General features: G+C 43.1%; 1 protein-coding gene across 1 annotated transcript in view; it reads right to left on the minus strand.

The window, feature by feature from the left end:
• Positions 1–6,457: 6,457 nt before the first annotated feature.
• The window catches only part of LOC120028268 (calcium-binding protein 8-like), a 44,957-nt gene continuing 33,571 nt past the window's right edge, over positions 6,458–17,843 (minus strand). Inside the window, exons 4-5 of the mRNA XM_038973443.1 lie at positions 8,827–8,983; positions 6,458–6,585 (exon numbers count right to left, since the gene is read on the minus strand). Coding sequence (XP_038829371.1) covers positions 6,458–6,585; positions 8,827–8,983 — 285 coding nt within the window. The remainder of the gene's footprint in view (positions 6,586–8,826; positions 8,984–17,843) is intronic.

Here is a 17,843-nt window from a genome sequence, read left to right on the forward strand (position 1 = left end):
AATATATATTTTCACTGTCAATGAGAGCATCCAAAATCATTTTTAATTGATTTCAAAAGAGACTGTCCCTTTTTTACATTCAGCTTTATCCCAGCTGGCTAGCATCAGGGAGGAAACTGCCAGCAGAGCCATGAGAATGCGGCTGAGGTATGAATGGAACAATCACATTCACTATGTACTGTGTCTGTGGGAGTAAAGGAGGAGGCAGCCATTAAAAACGAGGCAGTCGAGGCCCGTATTCATAAAACGTCTCAGAACAGGAGTGCTGACCTAGGATCAGTTTAGTCTTATTTAGATCATAACGAAGATTGCATGGACAGAGGGACTTGATCCCAGATCAGCACTTCTATTTTGAAACGTGTTATGAATACAGACCCAGGGCCTGTATTCATAAGGCCTCAGATTAGGAATGCTGATCTAGGATCAGTTCTAACTTTTAGATCATAAATAAAAATGAGGGAGCTAGCGAGCTGAAGGAGAGTGCTCTCGACTACCTATTTTATTTTGTATATTTCAAACATTTCCATTTTTTTGTTTTTGTGTTATTTATTTGACACCAATTTAAACATCAACCACCCGCTTGTGCTGGCCCGACCACGGAATCATGCCAAAGCTATACCTGTTGATCCCCGGTAAGCAAGCCCGCTGTCCTCCGGCACACACACACACCCAACAAGGTTCGCACACTCATACTTCCATGTTAATGCACACACCTATTGAGGTTACAGAACAATTAGGCTTGCGCCTAGGGCCCCTCGACTCAGCGAGTATAGTGCAACAGTAGGCTGTGTAATCAGTTCCATAACAGTTGTCTGACCTAGTAACTAGGATCAGTTTTGCCTTTTAGATTACATGGACAGGGATCGGCACTCCTACTCTGAGATGCTTTGTAAATATGGGCGCTGATCTATAATTTACAACCAGGTTTACAGTATACTGATGTACTGGCTTATACCTCCATTTTGTGGTCTTCTAAACAACACTAGTCGTATCTGATGGAAGACAATGAGATACAGCAAATTTTACAAAAAAGAGATGTTTTATTGCATAAATGCTTTCCATTTACTTTTGTACCGATTTCAGTATTTACAGATACAATATTCAGGCTATTATTAATAATACAACTTAAATCTGGACTAAAAAGCACTTTCAATGGAGATTTTCCATTGATCTTGCTATTTAGTCCAGCACGAGGCTAAATGTGTGTCCGGGAAACTGCCCCTACATGTTTTAATGGTGTGCATGCACAGTTTACATGTGTATATGTATGTACTGTATTCCAGTGCTTAATTTGTAAATCGGGAGGTGCCGGAACAAAAAGTGAGCGTGGGGGGCTGACCTGGGGAGGTACCGGAACTGCTGCTGCAGTTCATTCAGAACCCTTCGCGCGGCTATGATTCTATAAGGAAATACATGATGAACTGCAACGGAGAGATGGATGAGAGTTGCAGGCTCATGTCTATCAGAGCAGAGAGGGAGAGAGATCATACAAAGTGAATCCCATTCCAGTATGTGAGAGATAATGGCGCGCTTCTCACACAGCCACCGCCAGGCGTTGGCCTCAAACATAGGTTAGTTACAATGTTGCTCAAACCATAAACCCGGCCGGCCCAACTCAAATCAACACTTAGAATATTAGGCAAGGGGTGAAAACCTACTTTTTTAACATTACGTTTTTTTGTGAGGGTAGGAGATTTAACGAAGAAGCAACTCGAATGAACTTTCATTAGAATTTTTACATTGTACTTATTGTACATTTTCATGCCACAAGAGGTACCGGATCCGGCCAAATAGTTTCCGGAACAAAACAGTCCAAAATGGAGAGGTGTTCCGGCAGGATCCGGCTCAAATTAAGCACTGTGTATATCTATGTATTTTATGTACAGTGTCCATACAGCACATACATGTGTAATTCAAACACAATGCTACTGAAGTGAGACTGTTAGTTTTCCAGTCACATTCACCATCAGTTTTAATGATCAAGACATGCACTGATTCTGTGAGAGCAGGTACAGCTCCATCCCCTGTAACAGTATAGTATACCCAGGCCAGAGCCTTTTATGTGGACTAACATGTATTTATTTATTCATCAACACAAGGTTCAGACTATACCCTGGTATTACAGTGTATTGTGGAGTTAGGGCAGGGTAGTGTCCCAAATGACACACTATTCCCTCTATAGTGCACTACTTTGACTAGAGCCCCATGGACCCTGGTCAATATTAGTGCACACATATGTATTAGGGTGCCATTAATGAAGCAGACAAGGGTGACAGCTCAAAACAGCTAAATAAGGAACAAACTCCAGTTTGACAGAATACATTATACAATGAATGAGGTGAGAATTTGCACCTAGTACGCTTAAATTGGTGGTCTCAACAATATTAAATCCAGTGTAGCCTACTGTATTTGCAAGATGATATTGCACACAAATCAGTGCTTTTACTTTGACGTCATAAAACAAACTTGGAAACTTCACAGAGGAACCATACGTCCAAACATGATGTTAAAATTAATGGGGACGTTCATTGATCATACTTTAATGCAAACCTCTTCATGGTGATAAAAAAAGGAGATTTTCTGCCATGGGCAAGACATACAGAATTCCAATAAAAGACTACTATCTATGTCCCACAAACAGTGCAGTTAATCGAACCAACAATTATTTAGGTAGAACATTCATAATTTCATAAAACCTTCTATACAGATAGAATAGAGAAGAATCATAATATTATTTTCAACATTTCATGTTCTGATGATTAGACATCTCAATACAAGGCATCAATTATTCACCTGACATTTCCACATACCTTTCATGTACTATAGCTTAATTCAACCATATCCCATTTACTGTAATATTGTCTGGGCCAGTACATACAGTGCATTTGGAAAGTATTCAGACCCCTTGACTTTTTCCACATTTTGGTACTTTACAGCCTTTTCCTCATCAGTCTACACACTATACCCCATAATGACAAAGCGACAACAGGCTGAATTTTTTTTGTGCAAAAAAAAACAAAAAAAAACGAATTACCTTGCTTACATAAGTATTCAGACTCTTTGCTATGAGACTCGAAACTGAGCTCAGGTGCATCCTGTCTCCATTGATCATCCTTGAGATGTTTCTACAACTTGACTCCAGCTTAGAGTTTGCCAAAAGGCACCTAAAGGACTCTCAGACAATGAGAAACAAGATTTCTCTGGTCTGATGAAACCAAGATTGAACTATTTGGCCTGAATGCCAAGTGTCATGTCTGGGGGTAACCTGGTACCATCCCTACAGTGAAGCATGGTGGTGGCAGCATCATGCTGTGGGGATGTTTTTCAGCAGCATGGACTGGGAGACTAGTCAGGATCAAGGGAAAGATGAATCGAGCAATGTGCAGAGAGATCCTTGATGAAAACCTGCTCCAGAGCGCTCAGGACCTCAGACTGGGGTGAAGGTTCACCTTCCAACAGGACAACGACCCTAAGAACACAGCCAAGACAACGCAGGAGTGGCTTGGGGACGAGTCATTGAATGTCCTTGAGTGGCCCAGCTAGAGCCCGGACTTGAACCCAATCGAACATCTCTGGAGAGACCTGAAAATAGCTGTGCATACTTATGTAAATGTTTTTAATACATTTGCAAAAATAAAAAATACATGTTTTTGCTTTGTCATTATGGGGTCGTGTGTATATTGATGAGGAAAAAACAAAACAATTTAATCCATTTTAGAATAAGGCTGTAACTTAACAAAATGTGAAAAAAGTCAAAGGGTCTGAATACTTTCCGAATGCACTGTATGCCTCCTACCTACACAAATTACTCATCATACAAATAGATTTTGCAAGACTAGCCACATCCTCTAATTATCTGACTCCATCTACACCTTTGTTTAAGAAACTCAATATCTCTTCTATTTACGACATTAATGTACGCCAATTATGCACTTTCATCTACAAATACTCATACCTCCCAGAAAGTTTACCTAAACCCTTCAATGGATTCTTCCAGGTAATTCTGAAATCCATCTCTTTAACACAAGCCACTGCAATAATAATAATTCACCCTCCTCACTGCCGCACCTCACATAGTCAATTCTCTATCAGATACAGAGGTACCATACTCTGGAATTTGTATCTTGACATTGCCAAAACCTCATCAACTTCAAGCGAAAACTGGGGGTCAGCCTGATGAACCAAACTACCCAATAATCCCCTCTAAGTAGCCTAACTCTCTCTCTCTCACACACACACACACACACACACACACACACACACACACACACACACACACACACACACACACACACACACACACACACACACACACACACACACACACACACACACACACAATCAAACATGGCTTTTCTTGTATACTGAGTTGTATGCTTTGTTTAACTGATTGAACAAACTTATATTTTTGTATTTTTGTACTTATATTTGTGGTGTGGTTTTCAAATAAGCCCTTTTGGGCTTCCAACCTCACCTGCACACTGTTTTTACCAAGGTTTGCAGGCTGCATTTGGACCAGAGCTAGGAGAGCACACTGTGTTACAAAAAATATCAGAATTTTTGAGCCAAACTCTAGATGGGGCTCTTACACCAGACTGTGATTCTACTCTCTGTTCTGCTTATGGGGATAGATGGAAATGATTGTACAGCGCAAAAGGGTGGGTGAAGGAACCCAACAACATGCACAAAGGATGGACTGTTCCTACTGAAAATACACATTTGTAACGGAAAACAACAACAACCATTTAGTGTTCTTCAGTCAGTACATCTCTATTGAGTTCTATGGCTTTGGCCAGAGGGTGAGGGGAACATAGAGAGCTTTGTGTGTGTCTGTCTGTCTGTCTGTCTGTCTGTCTGTCTGTCTGTCTGTCTGTCTGTCTGTCTGTCTGTCTGTCTGTCTGTCTGTCTGTCTGTCTGTCTGTCTGTCTGCCTGCCTGCCTGCCTGCCTGCCTGCCTGCCTGCCTGCCTGCCTGCCTGTCTGTCTGTCTGTCTGTCTGTCTGTCTGTCTGTCTGTCTGTCTGTCTGTCTGTCTGTCTGTCTGTCTGTCTGTCTGTCTGCCTGCCTGCCTGCCTGCCTGCCTGCCTGCCTGCCTGCCTGCCTGCCTGCCTGCCTGCCTGCCTGTGTATTGTGATTTGGAAGGCAGCAGCCTCTGGTTTCACAGTGCTCTCTCCTTCCCTCTACCTCTAAATCTGCAGGAGTAGAGAGTACCAACAATCATGCACATACAGAGTAGAACACCGTCACTCTATACACGTAGACAACAACAACATGGGTTACATACATATTTACATATCGACGTAGACTTGATCACATGCAGTACTGTAGCTATTACAAGCAGTCTTCAGCAAAACTGTAGGTGGTTTAAATATTACCATGAGAGTCAATACAATACAGGAGTTCAGGCCTACCTACCTCAAGAGGAATTAGATCATAGGTACATTACAGCCCAGACTTTTCACAGCTATGGTCTTTCAAACACTGTTCTGTTTAGCACTGGGAATGTACACAGATACAGTAACAGTGTGGAATTTGGGCACAGGAATACCCACCGATTTCACTCCGGAACTCTGGATGAAAGCTTCTAGAAGAGCTTAAACAACAGCCTTACAGCAGACGGCACCATCATGCCTGTCGCATCCAGAGCCTTACTGTATGCTCCAGTGGTGAGCTAGCTTCCACCCGCCCTCAGGAAACTAGAATAACAGGCCAATTATTGTGTGTGTGTGTGTGTGTGTGTGTGTGTGTGTGTGTGTGTGTGTGTGTGTGTGTGTGTGTGTGTGTGTGTGTGTGTGTGTGTGTGTGTGTGTGTGTGTGTGTGTGTGTGTGTGTTTGTGTGTGTGGAAGTACATGCGTAGATGCATGCGTAAGAGTGTATGTGCGTAGCCAGACTGCAGCGGTGCGCCCTGTAGCTAATCAGGCTCTCTGCACTGCAGGAGGCACAGCTCCATTCTCTCTCACACAGATCCAATTGAGGGTATGTCTCAATCCACAAGGATGCTGCCTTGTACAAATACACTTAGGGCATGTCTCAATCCACCATGATTCTGCCTTCTGAGGCAAGAAGTTAAAATTGAATTCCAAGGTACCTTCATATGAAGACTCTGGGTAGGGAAGAGAGGAAGAGTACTGAACTCCTGTACTTGTGTCTTTATTGCATTAGGGAACAGAGACAGCAGAGTAAGCGAAAGTCAGCCCTTGAATGTCCCTGCCAGAGTAATGGGGTTATGAGGGGTCTCGCTGGACTCCTCATGCTGGCTTCTCAGTGTCGGTGGACGTCAGACTGTCATCCACTCAGAAAAATCTGATGGTTTATCAGTCAGTGTTTTCTGTTTTTTTGTCACCATCAGTGAGACATTTTTGAAGTCGTTTTTTTTTCTTTCTAAAGAAACAGGAAATGACCTCACCCACTTTCATCATGCACATGCAGGTTAGTTTTTCCCGCTCACAGTGGGCGTGGCTACTCCAGGCCGTTCCGCAGCATCTGATTGGCCGCGATGAGCATGACGCTGATGATGAAGGCCATGGCGAAGGCGCAGATCAGACTCTTCCTCACGCACGTCTGCCGGTTCTTATTTTTAGAATGAACTAATAGAAGAGAGAAAAGGGGGAAGGGAGAAAGAAAGATAAAGGTGCATAGAGGTTTATTACCAAAATCCATTTCAAGCTGGCACCTCACATTCTTGCCATTTGCCGTTCTCTGTTGTAAGAAAAGAAAAAAGAGAAAGCCTAATACCAAGTCATTTTCAGCAGTGTTGATGGGGTGAAATTACTATTAAACAAATTGCACCAGGCTCTCTTCTGAATAACCTGATTTAGGTGGGACCTGATTTAAGTTGGAGAAATTTGTTATTTGTGTTGGAAAGTCAATGAGTAAGTGAATGAGGGAGGGATGGAAGAAAGGAAAGGAGGGAGTGAGTGGTAGGGAGAGTGTGACTCTGGCAGAGAGAATGCAGAGGTGAGATTAATCCTATGCAGCAGCTGAGGCTCTGCTCTCTGTCACATGATGTGTTTGTGTTTGTATCCGCAGCGCAGTGGGACCCGAGATGAAAATAGAACTGACACAAATATATAGTACATATGGACAGATATGCACGCACACACACTTGAAAGCCAAGCCAACTTTAGGCCGTGATATCATTATCCGGTTCAGTCTCCCACCGGCATAGAATGGTAAGTCAGCAAGTCTCCCTCCCCCTGGCCAATCAGTGACCTGGAAACAGCGGAGCTGGGTTATGGGGCCGTGGTAACCGTGGTAATTAGGTGGCCTGGGCCAATGACCTGCAGGTACAGAGTCCTGTGTAGCCCGCCCCCGACTCCCTTTACATCTCACTCTCTCACTCTCACAAGCTATTTATAATTCTGATGTTATAAAGCACTGAAATCATCACTACTGACACAAAAGTTAACTTGTGTAATCTAAATTAGCTAAAATGTATAGATTTGCACCTAATAGAGCTCCTTACAAACCATATCCAGCCCTGCTATCTGTTGCCACTCCTACAGCATGAGAGGCCATTTTGTTTCTGCAGCATCACACAGCCTTTCCAGTTTCACAAGGAGCAGTGTGTCTCAGACTGTCACAGAAGGAGATTAAGAAGAGAATGACCTCTGAGTGGCTCTAACCTGAAAGGCTACAGAACCAACATCTTACTGGGGAAGGTGTGAGTAGTTATACTCAAAGGATATCAGGGGAAATGCTTTAATGTTTGTTTTGTTACTATTCATCTGAACTCTGGTCTCCTGCTCCTGACATTCAACTGTTGTATTATCTTCACTACAGACATAATAGGGTCGTTCCAAGGTTGTTCCAAGGTACCTTTTGAAAAGTGTAACTTAGTCCAAAAATAGTTTTGATTTCACCTAATTTTAACATTCTGTCAAAAAGAGCACATGTTCGACTTCATAAAAAACATGTTTTCCCCTCAAGAGATTACATTTAAAACTAGACTTTACAAGCATTTCACTACACCACAAGCATTTTGCTACACCCGCAATAACATCTGCTAAATATGTGTATGTGACCAATAAAATGTTATTTGATTATAGTAAGTAAATGCCAAATGAAGTCACAAGGTTGACCGTAAAAGGTTGACGATTGCATCCTAAATCAGCCATAAATCCCATTGTGAATGGGGGAATGGAAGCTTGTGTGCAACAGGGAGTGGTAATTGAATGCAAGCTGAACCAAAACAATTAAATTGCTAAAACATTTCCAGCTTGTCTATCTATGGGTAACAGGGTTGACGTGTTATGCTCTTCCTAGAAGATTTTGGCACTTTAGCAAGCCTTTATTCATATAGAAAATCTGATTTATTGAATTCTCCATGTTGTCTATATTAAATGGCACTTCAATTAATATAGCAGGCTTTTAAAATTCAATATTGGTGCAAAATGTCTACTTAAAATATCAAAGGGACACAAAAGGCACTCTTTTTGTGGAACAACCCAATAACAAACAAAAAATAAAGATTCATATCAACCTAAACACCCTTCTCTGCTACTGCGGTATTCATAACTTCCTGAAGACACCATTTTGCAGAGCCAGGCTATGCATATTTAATCACTGCTAGCCATAGCCCAGGGGACCACATGACTTCCTACACCATAAACACCTTCAATCAATAAATCAGCAGGTGGAGTCTATGAAAGGAATGGATCCTGATAGCTGGAGTCAGATCCGTTCTGACAGGAGGATGGGCGTGCAGCACGCTCTGCTCCGCCAATGACAGCTAGCATCTCTCTCTCTCTCTCTCTCTCTCTCTAACAGACACACCACCCTCCCTCCTTCTTTCTTTCTCCATAGACTACAGAATCTACTCTACTCACTTCCTTCAAAGTCTGCCTGACAGTGTCCCGAGTTCTCGTTGAGGCTCTCCTCCTCGTTGATGATGATGTTTTCGATGTCCTTCATGGTCAGATGGTCTCTGAAGGCGTGGAACAGGATGTGTTTCAGCTCCTCAAGGGTGATACGCTGCATGTCAAACTGTAGGGGGGAGGAAAGGGGAGGAAAGGAGTAGTGAGGTAAACGTTTTGAAGAGAGGGAAAGCGAACAACAACCTTTCCTTTGCTACATAGACACTGTGGGACTGGAATGTAGGTTCCCAAATCAATTGTACATTTGTTATTATTATTTTCAGTTTTTACAAAAGGTATAAAATAGTATTGATTACTCTACAGAGATACCTTTTGTCTGATGGATGCAAATCATGCAACTATTTCTGTAACTATTTTCATACTTCAATACAGTGCCGTTTAAGATGAGGGAGGATGATTCTTTTTTTTATGAGCATGGCCTTATTTCTATTACAGCATATTGGATGACTGTCATTCCATTCACACAGTTCAATGTAACATCGATAGGTTTAGGCTACTACATGATACTCTAATTTCCCCTATACCCATCATGAGGTTGCTACAACCTAGACTATGAATACAAGTTTACAACGTAAGTGCACACAGGTCGACAGAAAAATTTGAGGCGAAAGACAGTGACATATGGACAGACAGTGACACATTCAAAACCGCCTTGCACACTCTTGCCTGCATCTAGCTGATCTAGGGTAAAATCATTAGTCCAACAGTTGCAAACAAGAGTTTCTATTGGACAAATTCAGGTATGTTTATCCCCGTTTCGTTCTGTTTGCTTCCGTTTAAGAAAAGTTTTTCAACAGAATCGGTGGAATGAACACACCCCTGATCACACGTAAACACAGTTCACTTTCATAGCAACCACGTTGTATTCTTTCTCACATCTACACGCATTCCTCCTTTCACCTTTTCTCTTCGCTTGTGGACTTCAATGCACAATACATCTTCTGTCTGTGAACAGGCAAAAAAATATATCCAAGCCAAACCATATCATAATCTCTGACCGCTACACACGGCCTATATCGTTGTCACTATATTAGCTAAAGTAACGTCATAGTTAACATAGCTAATAGAACTAAAGCATTAGTAAACCCTTGTCATGACTGGCCTGCCAGGGTCAGATTACTGTGGCCCACACCCCTACAAGAGACATCTCTCACACCCGCCAGAGGGAGAGAGATCCAGAGGTATGGAGGTGGGGGATTTTATGACACCTCACGCCCATTGTAAATCTTAAGGCAGCAGACAAAATCCCTTTGTCCTCTCACTGTGGAGGAATGGAATGTATGATGGGCCTATGGAGATCCTACCTCAGAACAGTAAAATGCAATAAATGGACTTTGGGACAATATGTTTTGCCAGCCAAAATGGTAGTAATGACGATAGATGGAATATGAAAATGAATTTCATTTTTGTTATGTTATTAAAAGTTAAATGACGACGTTATAACGAAAACATTGTAACTTGAAGAGTTTTCATAATATGTACCTGTTGTTTGCATACTGTATTGTACGTTGTGTGGAAAACATCCAGATCAAAGCTAAGGTTTTTGTAAAGATGAAATGTGAAGTTAGTTGTCTAAATCTGAGTAAAATCCAGACCTTACCTTGTAACTAGTTACGCCCAGAAAACCTGCCCTAAAGTCAGAAATGCCCATTTCTGACCCGAGAATTAACATCAAGGTCTGAGTAGTCAGCAACCCCAAAACGCAACACGAGGTTGAAGAAGTCAAAGGAACCTTTTAGCAATCTATGCTACTGATGAGTAGCTGTGTCTAAGAGGTGAATTCAAGCAGGACCACCCGGTTATTCTCTCCAAGGAATCGTGTGTCTACACTGCTTTCATTCCCACGCTGGAACCACCTACAGTTGAAGTCGGAAGTTTACATACACTTAGGTGGGATCATTAAAACTTGTTTTTCAACCACTCCACAAATTTCTTGTTAACAAACTATAGTTTTGGCAAGTCGGTTAGGACATCTACTTTGTGCATGATACAAGTAATTTTTCCAACAATTGTTTACAGACAGATTATTTCACTTATAATTCACTGTATAACAATTCAAGTGGGTCAGAAGTTTACATACACTAAGTTGACTGTGGCTTTAAACAGATTGGAAAATTCCAGAAAAGGATGTCATGGCTTTAGAAGCTTCTGATAGGCTAATTGACATCATTGAGTCAATTGGAGGTGTACCTGTGGATGTATTTCAAGGCCTACCTTCAAACTCAGTGCCTCTTTGCTTGACATCATGTGAAAATCAAAAGAAATCAGCCAAGACCTCAGAAAAAAAATTGTAGACCTCCACAAGTGTAGTTCATTCTTGGGAGCAATTTCCAAATGCCTGAAGGTACCACGTTCATCTGTACAAACAATAGTACACAAGTATAAACACCATAGGACCACACAGCCGCCATAGTGCTCAGGAAGGAGACGCGTTCTTTCTCCTAGAGATGAACGTACGTTGGTGCGAAAAGTGCAAATCAATCCCAGAACAACAGCAAAGGACCTTGTGAAGATGCCGGAGGAAATAGGTACAAAAGTATCTATATCCACAGTAAAACGAGTCCTATATCGACATAACCTGAAAGGCTGCTCAGCAAGGAAGAAGCCACTGCTCCAAAACCTCCATAGAAAAGCCAGACTACGGTTTGCAACTGCACATGGGGACAAAGATCGTACTTTTTGGAGAAATGTCCTCTGCTCTGATGAAACAAAAATATAACTGTTTGGCCATAATGACTATCGTTATGTGTGGAGGAAAATGGGGGATGCTTGCAAGCCGAAGAACACCATCCCAACCGTGAAGCACGGGGGTGGCAGCATCATGTTGTGGGGGTGCTTTGCTGCAGGAGGGGCTTTACAAAATAGATGGTATCATGAGGCAGGAAAATTATGTGGATATATTGAGGCAACATCTCAAGACATCAGTCAGGAAGTTAAAGCTTGGTCGCAAATGGGTCTTCCAAATGGACAATGACCCCAAGCATACTTCCAAATATGTGGCAAAATAGCTTAAGGACAACAGAGTCAAGGTATTTGTAGTGGCCATCACAAAGCCCTGACCTCAATCCCATAGAAAATGTGTGGGCAGAACTGAAAAAGCGTGTGTGAGCAAGTAGGCCTACAAACCTGACTCAGTTACATCAGCTCTGCCAGGAGGAATGGGCCAAAATTCACCCAACTTATTGTGGGAAGCTTGTGGAAGGCTACCTGAAACGTTTGACCCAAGTTAAACAATTTAAAGGCAATGCTACCAAATACTAATTGAGTGTATGTAAACTTCTGACCCACTGGGAATGTGATGAATGAAATAAAAGCTGAAATAAATCATGCTCTATTATTCTGACATTTCACATTCTTAAAATAAAGTGGTGATCCTAACTGACCTAAGACAGGGCATTTTTACTAGGATTAAATGTCAGGAATTGTGAAAAACTGAGTTTAAATGTATTTGGCTAAGGTGTATGTAAACGTCCGACTTCAACTGTGTTACATTTTGAGTTTGCATACCAATATTACACTTTATATACACTGAGTGTATAAAACACCTGCTCTTCCCAAGACAAAGACTGACCAGGTGAATCCAGGTGAAAGCTATGATCCCTTATTGATGTCACTTGTAAAATCCTATTCAATTAGTGTAGATGAAGGGGAGACAGGCTAAAGAAGGATTTTCAAGCCTTGAGACAATTGAGACATGGATTGTGTATGTGTGGCATTCAGAGGGTGAATAGGCAAGACAAATGATTTATGTGCCTTTGAACGGGGTATGGTAGTAGGTGCCAGGCGCACTGGTTTGTGTCAAGAACTGCAATGCTGCTCTTTTTTAATGTTCTGTGTGTATCAATCATTTTTTTCTTCATAATATTGATTAATTATGAAATTATAAAACATATTAATGACATTCCACCCATGAGGCTTTTAGTGGGTGATTTTGTCAAATGACTGCAGGAAAGGGCTACCACTTTAACAACAATGAACAATTCTCCAAGATGATAATGTTTCTATGAATGTTCTGCCTAATCTCTCTCTCTCTCTGTCACCTAATTACATTTTTCAATAGTGTTCTTCTGTAATGAATGAAATGGGGTGCCACACGCCAGCCAGGGCAGGTGAGAATGAACGTATAGACTCGAGATTACACTTTAGTGCTTTCAACAATTTTTATGAGACTCATATACAGTAGCATGACAAAAACATTATATTTTATGAAAGTTGTACACTGTAAAAAAAAAAAAAATCCATCTTAACCAATTGCTTAATCGGCGTTATTCTGTGAGTTGAGTGGACTTCAAAAGGACAGGAATTTGAGCTAATGTGTTAGTTAGCTTGATTTTTCAGAATTGTTTGTTTCAATACCTGTGTTTTTGCATGTACTTTGATCGGTTGATTAACCTTATGCTACACAAACATAAATAACATACATTTTTCTAAACTAATCCAATCTGTTAGTAGTTGGACTTACTGCACCCGTTGCTGAGATGGCTGTTCCAGTTGATATGATTTAGGTAGTCTCAATAATCAGTCTTCCCTTCCCTGGCAATTCTGAATGCAGGATGCCATCCCAGAATTTTGGGAAACCAATCGTAGTGTTCCAATGGATAGCAACTGTCGACAAGTCCGACACCTCAGACAAGCTCATGTTTGAAACGTATGAAAGCCAGTGAGGACAGTAGGAAAAATTGTTACTTAATATAACTTGTTTTCTTTAAATGTGTTGGATATATTAGGAATATAACAAAATCAGCAAACAATTCGAGAGCACTTGGTACTTAGTAACTTTGGTTAGTAGCTTTGACTGCATGCACAGTGCATTCATAGCCATTCATTGACTAACCACACTACAAACATCATTTTACCAGGTTCCTGTGAAGCAATTGTAATGACAGTCCACCACAACATACTGTACCTGAGCGTTTCCTGATTTCTTATTTTTTTATTTTTTTATTTCACCTTTATTTAACCAGGTAGGCTAGTTGAGAACAAGTTCTCATTTGCAACTGCGACCTGGCCAAGATAAAGCATAGCAGTGTGAACAGACAACAACACAGAGTTACACATGGAGTAAACAATAAACAAGTCAATAACATGGTAGAAAAAAAGAGAATCTATATACAATGTGTGCAAAAGGCATGAGGAGGTAGGCAATAAATCGAATAATTACAATTTAGCAGATTAACACTGGAGTGATAAATCATCAGATGATCATGTGCAAGTAGAGATACTGGTGTGCAAAAGAGCAGAAAAGTAAATAAATAAAAACAGTATGGGGGTGAGGTAGGTAAATTGGGTGGGCTATATACCAATGGACTATGTACAGCTGCAGCGATCGGTTAGCTGTTCAGATAGCAGATGTTTAAAGTTGTTGAGGGAGATAAAAGTCTCCAACTTCAGAGATTTTTGCAATTCGTTCCAGTCGCAGGCAGCAGAGAACTGGAAGGAAAGGCGGCCAAATGAGGTTTTGGCTTTAGGGATGATCAGTGAGATACACCTGCTGGAGCGCGTGCTACGGGTGGGTGTAGCCATCGTGACCAGTGAACTGAGATAAGGCGGCACTTTACCTAGCATAGCCTTGTAGATGACCTGGAGCCAGTGGGTCTGACGACGAACATGTAGCGAGGGCCAGCCGACTAGGGCATACAGGTCGCAGTGGTGGGTCGTATAAGGTGCTTTAGTAACAAAACGGATAGCACTGTGATAAACTGCATCCAGTTTGCTGAGTAGAGTATTGGAAGCTATTTTGTAGATGACATCGCCGAAGTCGAGGATCGGTAGGATAGTCAGTTTTACTAGGGTAAGTTTGGCGGCGTGAGTGAAGGAGGCTTTGTTGCGAAATAGAAAGCCGACTCTAGATTAGATTTTTAGATTGGAGATGTTTGATATGAGTCTGGAAGGAGAGTTTGCAGTCTAGCCAGACACCTAGGTACTTATAGATGTCCACATATTCTAGGTCGGAACCGTCCAGGGTGGTGATGCTAGTCGGGCGTGCGGGTGCAGGCAGCGAACGGTTGAAAAGCATGCATTTGGTTTTACTAGCGTTTAAGAGCAGTTGGAGGCCACGGAAGGAGTGTTGTATGGCATTGAAGCTTGTTTGGAGGTTAGATAGCACAGTGTCCAAGGAAGGGCCAGAAGTATACAGAATGGTGTCGTCTGCGTAGAGGTGGATCAGGGAATCGCCCGCAGCAAGAGCAACATCATTGATATATACAGAGAAAAGAGTCGGCCCGAGAATTGAACCCTGTGGTACCCCATAGAGACTGCCAGAGGACCGGACAACATGCCCTCCGATTTGACACACTGAACTCTGTCTGCAAAGTAGTTGGTGAACCAGGCAAGGCAGTCATTAGAAAAACCGAGGCTACTGAGTCTGCCGATAAGAATATGGTGATTGACAGAGTCGAAAGCCTTGGCCAGGTCGATGAAGACGGCTGCACAGTACTGTCTTTTATCGATGGCGGTTATGATATCGTTTAGTACCTTGAGCGTGGCTGAGGTGCACCCGTGACCGGCTCGGAAACCGGATTGCACAGCGGAGAAGGTACGGTGGGATTCGAGATGGTCAGTGATCTGTTTGTTGACTTGGCTTTCGAAGACCTTAGATAGGCAGGGCAGGATGGATATAGGTCTGTAACAGTTTGGGTCCAGGGTGTCTCCCCCTTTGAAGAGGGGGATGACCGCGGCAGCTTTCCAATCCTTGGGGATCTCAGATGATACGAAGGAGAGGTTGAACAGGCTGGTAATAGGGGGTGCGACAATGGCGGCGGACAGTTTCAGAAATAGGGGGTCCAGATTGTCAAGCCCAGCTGATTTGTATGGGTCCAGGTTTTGCAGCTCTTTCAGAACATCTGCTATCTGGATTTGGGTAAAGGAGAAGCTGGGGAGGCTTGGGCGAGTAGCAGTGTGGGGGGGGGGGGGGGGGCGGAGCTGTTGGCCAAGGTTGGAGTCGCCAGGAGGAAGGCATGGCCAGCCGTTGAGAAATGCTTGTTGAAGTTTTCGATTATCACGGATTTATCGGTGGTGACCGTGTTACCTAGCCTCAGTGCAGTGGGCAGCTGGGAGGAGGTGCTCTTGTTCTCCATGGACTTTACAGTATCCCAGAACTTTTTGGAGTTAGAGCTACAGGATGCAAATTTCTGCTTGAAAAAGCTGGCCTTTGCTTTCCTGACTGACTGCGTGTATTGGTTCCTGACTTCCCTGAACAGTTGCATATCGCGGGGACTCTTCGATGTTATTGCAGTTCGCCACAGGATGTTTTTGTGCTGGTCGAGGGCAGTCAGGTCTGGAGTGAACCAAGGGCTATATCTGTTCTTAGTTCTGCATTTTGTGAACGGAGCATGCTTGTCTAAGATGGTGAGGAAGTAACTTTTAAAGAATGACCAGGCATCCTCAACTGACGGGATGAGGTCAATATCCTTCCAGGGTACCCGGGCCAGGTCGATTAGAAAGGCCTGCTCGCAGAAGTGTTTTAGGTAGCGTTTGACAGTGATGAGGGGTGGTCGTTTGACCGCGGACCCGTAGCGGATACAGGCAATGAGGCAGTGATCGCTGAGATCTTGATTGAAGACAGCAGAGGTGTATTTGGAGGGCAAGTTGGTCAGGATAATGTCTATTAGGGTGCCCATGTTTACGGATTTAGGGTTGTACCTGGTGGGTTCCTTGATGATTTGTGTGAGATTGAGGGCATCTAGCTTAGATTGTAGGACTGCCGGGGTGTTAAGCATATCCCAGTTTAGGTCACCTAACAGAACAAACTCTGAAGCTAGATGGGGGGCGATCAATTCACAGATGGTGTCCAGGGCACAGCTGGGAGCTGAGGGGGGTCGGTAGCAGGCGGCAACAGTGAGAGACTTATTTCTGGAGAGATTAATTTTTCAAATTAGAAGTTCGAACTGTTTGGGCATAGACCTGGAAAGTATGACAGAACTTTGCAGGCTATCTCTGCAGTAGATTGCAACTCCTCCCCCTTTGGCAGTTCTATCTTGACGGAATGTGTTATAGTTGGGTATGGAAATCTCAGAATTTTTGGTGGCCTTCCTAAGCCAGGATTCAGACACGGCAAGGACATCAGGGTTGGCAGAGTGTGCTAAAGCGGTGAGTAAGATAAACTTAGGGAGGAGGCTTCTGATGTTGACATGCATGAGACCAAGGCTTTTTCGATCACAGAAGTCAACAAATGAGGGTGCCTGGGGACATGCAGGGCCTGGGTTTACCTCCACATCACCCGAGGAACAGAGGAGTAGTAGGATGAGGGTGCGGCTAAAGGCTATCAAAACTGGTCGCCTAGAGCGTTGGGGACAAGGAATAAAAGAAGCAGATTTATGGGCGTGGTAGAATAGATTCTGGGCATAATGTGCAGACAGGGGTATGGTGGGGCACGGGTACAGCGGAGGCAAGCCCAGGCACTGGGTGATGATAAGAGAGGTTGTATCTCTGGACATGCTGGTCACAATGGGTGAGGTCACCGCATGTGTGGGAGGTGGGACAAAGGAGGTATCAGAGGTACGGGGAGTGGAACTACGGGCTCCATTGCAAACCAAAACAATGATAACTAGCCTGAACAACAGTATACAAGGCATATTGATATTTGAGAGAGACATACAGTAAGGCATAAAGTAATTGCAGGTCTTGATTGGGAGAGCTAGCTAAAACAACAGGTGAGATAACAGCAGCTAGTCAGCTAACACAGCAACAGCAGGTAAAATGGCGATGACTAGGCAGAGAGGGTCGGATTAACTACACACAGAGCCTGAGTTAAAACACAGAGCCGACAGATAAAACACAAATAAACAGAATGGAGTACCGTGAATTAATGGACAGTCCAGCAGGCATCAGCTATGTAGCCAAGTGATCATAGTGTCCAGGGGGCAGCCGTAGATGGAGCAGGGAAGCCGCCACTACGCTAGCACGCGGCGTTTAAAGTTAGTAGCCCGGGGGTGGTCTGCTCAGACGGAGGAGGTCTGCTCAGACGGAGG

Source organism: Salvelinus namaycush, chromosome 34 (genome assembly GCF_016432855.1).
Source record: "Salvelinus namaycush isolate Seneca chromosome 34, SaNama_1.0, whole genome shotgun sequence".
NCBI classification, from domain to species: Eukaryota; Metazoa; Chordata; class Actinopteri; order Salmoniformes; family Salmonidae; genus Salvelinus; species Salvelinus namaycush.